The 7,619-nt window shown below is 30.2% G+C and overlaps 1 protein-coding gene across 1 annotated transcript; it reads right to left on the bottom strand.

Annotated features, from left to right (window-relative positions):
* Positions 1–4,163: 4,163 nt before the first annotated feature.
* Positions 4,164–6,301, bottom strand: LOC111890057 (TATA-box-binding protein). Its single transcript, XM_042895576.2, has 8 exons — positions 6,225–6,301; positions 5,442–5,529; positions 5,203–5,274; positions 5,014–5,064; positions 4,787–4,831; positions 4,622–4,714; positions 4,428–4,529; positions 4,164–4,344 (listed from the first exon to the last, which is right to left on the bottom strand). Exons 1-8 carry the CDS (start codon positions 6,299–6,301, stop codon positions 4,270–4,272), a joined length of 603 nt encoding a protein of 200 aa, XP_042751510.1. The 3' UTR covers positions 4,164–4,269.
* Positions 6,302–7,619: the final 1,318 nt, after the last annotated feature.

Raw genomic sequence — 7,619 nt, 5'->3', positions numbered from 1 at the left:
CATTGATGACACATTGATCAGGTGATACGCTGAACACTCATACACTAATGGTATTGTCTGCTGAAGCTAAAGTTGATCAGTGTGTTGCCCTAACGTTGATGCTGGAGCTAAAGTTGATCTCGAGACGTTGACGATGCTGCTCTGATTAGCGAGACTCCCTGAAGTTGATGCTCTGATCAACATCTGATGTGCTAGTGTTGGTATTCGAATTTGGAGAGGATCTGATATGATCCATTCCTTTTATACAAGATTAGTTTATATGTAGATTAGATATAATCCTTTGGTTGAAAGGATTCACTAGAATAGATTATTATATATTTATGTATTAGGGTTAAACCCTAATTGTGTCTTTGTAATCGTCTGGGTTACCATCTTTGTGACAATACATTTTCTTGGTGAAAACAACCCATTTCTTTGTGAAATACAACTTTGTAATACTTCTGTGTTCTTCATTGTTCTTTCTTATTTATATTTGATATATGAATCTACAAAGGGTTTGGTACTTTCATATTTACGCTGTAATGTATGTTTGCATATGAACGAATGACATCCTAGAGGTTTTTATCAAAATGAAATAAATTTTGTCATCTCAAAATGTTTTGTTTAACTGGGAATTTCCGCATCCCAATTATATAAAGCATAAAGAAAAATGTTTTAATTGGTTCTGAAAATTGAGGGATGTCACACTTATGCCAAAGTTAAAATTACAAAGTTATGTATTGTAATTTCACTTATCTTTGTTGGTGTATATTTGAAGTAGGAGAGGGCACGATGGTCCTTTTTAATAGATTGTTATATGGAGTTGATAGCCTGATGATAAGCAAAAAATGCAATGTTTATATCATCATCACCTATGGCGTGTATGAACAGAACTGTATAAAATGGATCGGTTTCTAATATTTTTATTTTTACTTTGTATTCTATAATTTTACCATATTGAGGCAAGGTCTTTTGTGGTATAGCTTCTCAATAAATTTAATTCATTTATGAAAATCCTTGGGATAAGCCTTTTCATATGAAATTAGTTTGTTCACTCTTTCTTGATTGAAACCTCATCGTCTCTTTTTGCTTTTCACATACAAATCTTTTTTAAACATGCATAGACAAATCCTGTCAAAACTCATCCAAATCTGCGCCAACGGCGCAACGGGTCTTCTTCTAGTTATTTTATTAAAATTACATTTTTTAAAATAAAAAACTATATTTAAAACATATTTTCTATATTTAATATTAATTAATGGCACTTTAATACAAAAATAATAGTATAATGAATAATTATTATTTTTATGGTATATTTTTTTATATATTATAGAATAGTATAGAATAATGAAAGATGAGGGACTATATATGACACATAAAAATGTTATATCATTTTGGTGTAGGAAATGGAGTGATATTGCAGATGATCCATATCATGTTGGTATAAAAAACAAGTTTTGTTGTTGGGTTGTAGATGCCGTAAAAGAATAAAGCCTTAAATCTTAATCAATCTCTAACTCTAAAGACCACATGTTTTCATTCCACTCTTCTCTTCTCTTCCTCTTCCTGGTTCTCCACCATCACAACCCCAACATTGCGACTGACAAAACTCCCCCATCGAATCAAATAGAAGGTTATTTTTTCTTTATTCGAATCGTGTTTTCTATTTATTACGCCTTTCAAAGCTCTAAGACTCCTACTGTTGTAACACAAGGGATAAAACAAAAAGTGTAGATTCGCACATTTTGTTTGATTGGTTTTTGATGTTTTTTTCTTGTCAAAGCTCTAAGACTCCTACTGTTGTAACACAAGGGATAAAACAAAGAGTGTAGATTCGCACATTTTGTTTGATTGGTTCTTGATGTTGTTTTCTTGTCATATGTTAGCAAAAGTGTAGATACCCACGTATCTACCAGTGTGCTCATCACTTAGATGCTCCGTGAATGACTTAGGAGAATATTTATCCACCCTTATACAAAGAGTTTAGAAGGTTGTCATTGGTTGCAAAATAAGAAGTGATTTGTATCTTGTACATCAAGATCTGAAGATTATAATGATCTTTAAAAAAATAATCTTTGTGATCTTTTTTGTTATTTTATTATTCGACGCCAATTTTTCCTATTATTACTCTAAAGGATTCCAAAATCTTTGGTTGAAAACTATTATTGTTGGATGAAAATGACCTGAACCCCAATTAACGATATTAGTTGATTTTTTGAGTCTATATATCTAATTAAGTTATTATTTTGAAGTACTCTATGTTTAATATACTTAGACCGGCTGATATTTTGGTTCTTGGATGTGGAGTGAAACATGTTTGTGTAGACTTTACAGGAGTATCCTCTCTATTGGGCTTGAGGGTTGGGGGTTTCAAGGCGGGACATGCTGCTTTAAAAGCTGTCACATGCAAACTCACAAAACATGAGAAATCATGATTGAAAAATCAACAGGTGTTCATACTATTTGTGTTTGATATGTTTGGTTTCCTCGCACCAGACACGGTGTATCTTCTTAACCAAGTACAATGAATCATGTACAACAATGTTATATCCCCTAGATCTATGAATGTAGTCTTCAAAAGAATTGGTTTTATCATCCAAAAACGTTTAGCAACACAATTTATTCACCGTTTGCCTTCTCACTCGTTATAGTGTGATAACAATTTATGATAAAAAAAAAATTCTAGACTCATTAAATCTACATCAACATAAAGAAACACTAAACAATTAAGTCAATTCCGATTTAAATATATAATGGTTTAGACAATCGTCAAAATCAATATGTAGCTACTGCATTATATATATATATATATATATATATATATATATATATATATATATATATATATATATATATAGGATTAGGTTATTGTATTCTAACTATCTATTGTGTGCATGTAGGATTGATTATATACCAATCATTTTAGTTATTTTAAGAAAGTAATTAATGCATATTACATGTTGAAGATATAATGAGTATTAATTGAATCTTTAGCATTTAATATGCATTGATTACTTTCTTAAAATAACTAAAATGATTGGTCCAGAATCAATCTTACATGCACACAATAGATAGTAGAAACATTTGAACTTAACTCTCTCTCTCTCTCTATATATATATATATATATATATATATATATATATATATATATAATATAAGTTCATTGAGCTTAGCAATAGTAACCTTTAGTGTTTTTAGATTTTTGCCATAATTTTTTAACCACTTCGACACTTTGGTCATTGCAGTCAAAACTTTTACATTTTGGCATAAAAAAAATACAAAAAACGTCCCAGGGTGAAGCCCAAGCTTTCCTCCTAACTGTTGATCAAAACACATGATCATACAAATATTTAACATGAATAACTTTTTAATATGATTTGTTTGGATTGATTGGTTAACATATTTTTCTTCATTTATGTATTAAACACTATTTCTGTTATATTTTAGGTTATATTAATATACAAGATAATTGTAATACATATAATATAAGCCCCATTGTTTAATATTTGTAGTTTTTCCTTTTTTTTTTAAAAAAAAAAATTAGTTTTCCATTTTCATGGTATGGGTCGGGTTTCAGGGATTTCAATTAGGGTTCGGGGAAAACTATTACCCCAATGGGGCGCCAAACGGAAAATGAGTCTGGTTGAGAAAGGATATCATTTCGGGTTCAAGAATAAGGATACCATCCCTAACCACGAACTGGTTCATTGTCATTCCTATATACTCCCCCACCACTCCATACAACTTCACATGGTGTGGTCAGTATGGGTGATATAACCACCGACACAATAAGTTAGTGATATTTCTAATTAAGCATGAGCATTTTGGGTACACACAAAGCATAACCTAAGCTCAAATGTCAAAGACGATTTATGAGAGACCAGTTTGTTAATTATGTATAGTTCGAAACTAAAAGAATTAAGGGGTTTAAGTTGTAATTAATATTTCAATTAGATTATATTAATTATTTTGGAATTCAGATATTGAATTAGTAGATAAAATAATATAATATTGACCAAAATTGTAGATATCTTTTAAATTTTTTTTTGGTGTGTGATGTTGAACACAAAAAGGCACAAAAGTGTTTTGTGGTATTACTAACTTTTCTATCAAACTCATGTTATTCTTTTCAAGCTAAACAAAACAACAGTGAAAATTGTCTAAAAACCCTACTCAGCACCACTAAAATGCCACAAAATTCTTCTCGTTAATATATTTATTCAATGGACGAATAAATTGGCATAGAAGCCAAATACAATTTCATTCTCTCACCCCCATACTAAATATTACTATTGTTGATTCTTTCTGAACTCTATTAGCACATGATATATATTCTCAAAGGCAGTGTACATCTCTTCTATTACCTACAATAAACACCATAAAAGCTTATAAAAATAAACAACAACATAAACTATTAAAATATATCAAGAAAAATGTCATCTCTAACCTTTGATCCAGTAAGAACAATTTTCCCGGAAACAAAAATGAGCAACACAATTTTAGGTTGATTCATACGATAAACCAATCCAGGGAATATTTCCGGCTCATACTACACAAAAAACGCAATTAAAATGAATTAAAGACAATTAATTATCTAAATTAAGTTGAGTTTTTTAGTGAAACAATTAATAAGAAACTTACCCTTGAGAAAGCACCATGAGAGTTTGCAAGTCCTTCGAGTCTAATTGGAAATTTCACATTACATGATCCAACTATATTCTGGATCTTGAAATCCTAAAAAATTACACAAAATTATTTAATTCATTGATTTTTTCTGGAAAAAAAGTTTTTGATAAGAGTTTTTACCATAAATTTTGCTGGGAAACCAAGTTTTTGTATAATTCGAGCATACTGGACAAGAATAAAGTATGTAAGCATACAATAAAAGAAAAAAATAACAGGAATAGCAACACTGTTTGATTGCTTTAGCCTTTATCTCCAAAAAAAATGATTTAAATACTAGAATGTTTGATGTTTGTAAAGATTATGCATTTTCTTCTTTAAATAAAAAGATTATAATAATACTCATGTACCTTTCGTGCTGCTAATTTTGATTGTTGTTCACTCTTGGCTCCTGTACAAACCTGAAGAACAACCAAAATACTTTGAATACAAAGGTATTTTCTTGATACTAAATTGTAAATTTACAATCTGTGTACCATATGTATGACAATTATGAGAGTCATGTTTGATAAGAGCTTTAGGTTAGAATAAAAATTTACAATTTTCCCAGACACAAAGATTAGTGTTGTAGTTTTAGGTTCTCTTATCCTCATAATAAGAGGAGCAAAACGCTAGATGGAGTACACATAAAAAACAATATGTGAATGATGTTAACTAGAGAAAAAGGGTATCACATGGTATAATTAATTCTTCACCTGATAAAAATATTAATAAGCAATTTCCAAAAAAAGCATCCAAATTTTATTCCAACATTAACAAGTAGACAAATACTACATACCTTTGGGTTGTATTCTGCATTTCGAGCCTGTAATGCTATAGTTTTCAAATCCAATTTATAGTCCAGATTGACAATAGACACTATGTTTCTACAAATATATAAAAGACATTGTAAAAAAAATCAATGTATGTATTCCCACACCTTTTAAGGAAGAGGTGTTTCTTTATTTTCTCCAATCTTTTGAATCTTGATATATCCACTCATCATGGAAATTAAAATGCATACTAAGACCACTTTTCTATGATTTTGTTTTACGTGATGTTTCTATATTAGTCTATACAATGGTTCTAAAAGACGTGTCAAGGTATGCCATGACGAGCGGCATGACTACACTGTTTTGAAAGCCTTCATGATGGATATGCTAGGCATGCCACATGGTAAAACGGGTCAAGGCGTGTTATGACACGAGTTTTTTAAGACATTTTTTTGTTTTTTCGGATCGGGAATGACACTATTGAGTTCTTGTTAAGTTTTTGTTATTAGGGGTTGATATAAGTATATATTTTATATAAATTTATAATTATATGATTTGTCTTTTTTTTATATATAAAAGATTACCGTCTTAAGTCACGTTTTGAAAAACATCGTGATTCGTCATGGATCATAAAAATTGAGATTTGACATTGTCGTCATGTCACGCGTCACATGATTTAGAACCTTGGTGTAGACTATCAGAAACATATACTTTTATCATTTTGTTTTTTCGTTGTTCAATCATAAAACTTGAACATATCTTACACACACACACACACATGTTTAAAGAAGAACCAATTAAGAACTTACCGAATAGTTGGAACAACTCCAGATGGGTGTTTGATGAGATGAACCGGTTGGCTACCTTTAAACACTTGATCTGCCATCAATCCCTCCTCCTTATCCCCTTTTTACCTCTATAGTTCAATCAACACCTTCAATAGTTGAACTTTTTCTCAATCAAATTAATCCTACAAAAATAATCATTTCCATAAACCAACTTTCCCAAACCCGTATTCGAAGATATTTTAATTTCAGAATTCACAAGTTCTTTGATTTACTATTAATAATCTCCTGATTACTGACCATAAATTATTGATTCTTTAACTATCCAACCACCCTTTTTCAAATTTGAGAATTTAGATTAGGATTTTTGGGAAATTTTAGATAAGTTTCAAAGCTAAGCATAATACGCAAGAGATTAAATTGACGAACGTTGCAAATGATTTGATAGAAGGCGATAGGAATTTAAAAAAGGTGGTGTTTATACAAATGAGGGAGATTCGACAGGGTATATATAGAGGAAGGGGTGAGAAGCATTGAACAAATGAAGAATATGGGAAACAAGGGTTCGGTCTAGAATATATTGCAGACAATGGAAGAATATATAATATAATGAAATATATTAGAAGGTTCTAGAACAAACTAGAAACCCTTTGATGGTTCAAGAATATACTAGAAGACCCTGAAATAAAAAAGACATTTCATAAAAACTAGCTGATAAGCTTGTGTAAAATATAAAATGAAACGTATAAAAATAAGTCAAATATTGTAAGATAAATACATAACACATTAAACTTAATTAAGTAAATAGTAAAAAACAACTTTCTAACTATTTATGTTTCACTAAATTTTTTGCATCCGATGTGAAAAAAATTATAAACAAGTATCAGAGTAGTTATACATTTGTCTACGATGTAATATTTTCCTATATGAAAAATGGTGATTAGTTCAAAATTATAAACAAGTATCAATCTAGTTATACCTTATGGGGGATTAGGGAAATTGATAGAAAGCCTCTTAATTGCATGATATCTAATATGTGGATACGGTGTCATATATCCTTTTTGACTTGGGTATCCTTTGTCTACGATGTCATATTTCCCTATATGAAAAAAGATAAGGGAAAATCAAATTAAATGGCAATTAATTCAAAAATTATAAAAATGTGTCAGAATAGTTATACCTTCCGGGGACTTAGGAAAACTCATAGAAGACATCTCAATTGCATGAAGGAATAGTCATGTATCATGTGTTGATCCTTTCCACCCGACAGACAATCACAGGTAGACCCAAAACCTACCACCCAAAAAAGAAGTCATAGTGTGATGGTATTTCTGGTGAAATAAAGAAGAAACAACCATTATAAAAAAGATTTAAGTTATTTCCCAATTATGTTTAGTAACTAAAATATATTTTTTTTAC

The sequence above is a fragment of the Lactuca sativa genome, chromosome 6 (assembly GCF_002870075.4).
Source record: "Lactuca sativa cultivar Salinas chromosome 6, Lsat_Salinas_v11, whole genome shotgun sequence".
NCBI classification, from domain to species: domain Eukaryota; kingdom Viridiplantae; phylum Streptophyta; class Magnoliopsida; order Asterales; family Asteraceae; genus Lactuca; species Lactuca sativa.
This window is presented reverse-complemented; position numbering and strand designations above follow the sequence as displayed.

Coding starts and splice junctions, on each gene's coding strand:
- LOC111890057 (XM_042895576.2), bottom strand. CDS start 6,301: ATGGCAGATCAAGTGTTTAAAGGTAGCCAACCGGTTCATCTCATCAAA. Junction 4,715..4,786: donor GTTTCCCAGCAAAATTTATG/GTAAAAACTCTT, acceptor GTAATTTTTTAG/GATTTCAAGATCCAGAATAT. Junction 4,530..4,621: donor CTCATGGTGCTTTCTCAAGG/GTAAGTTTCTTA, acceptor TTTTTTGTGTAG/TATGAGCCGGAAATATTCCC.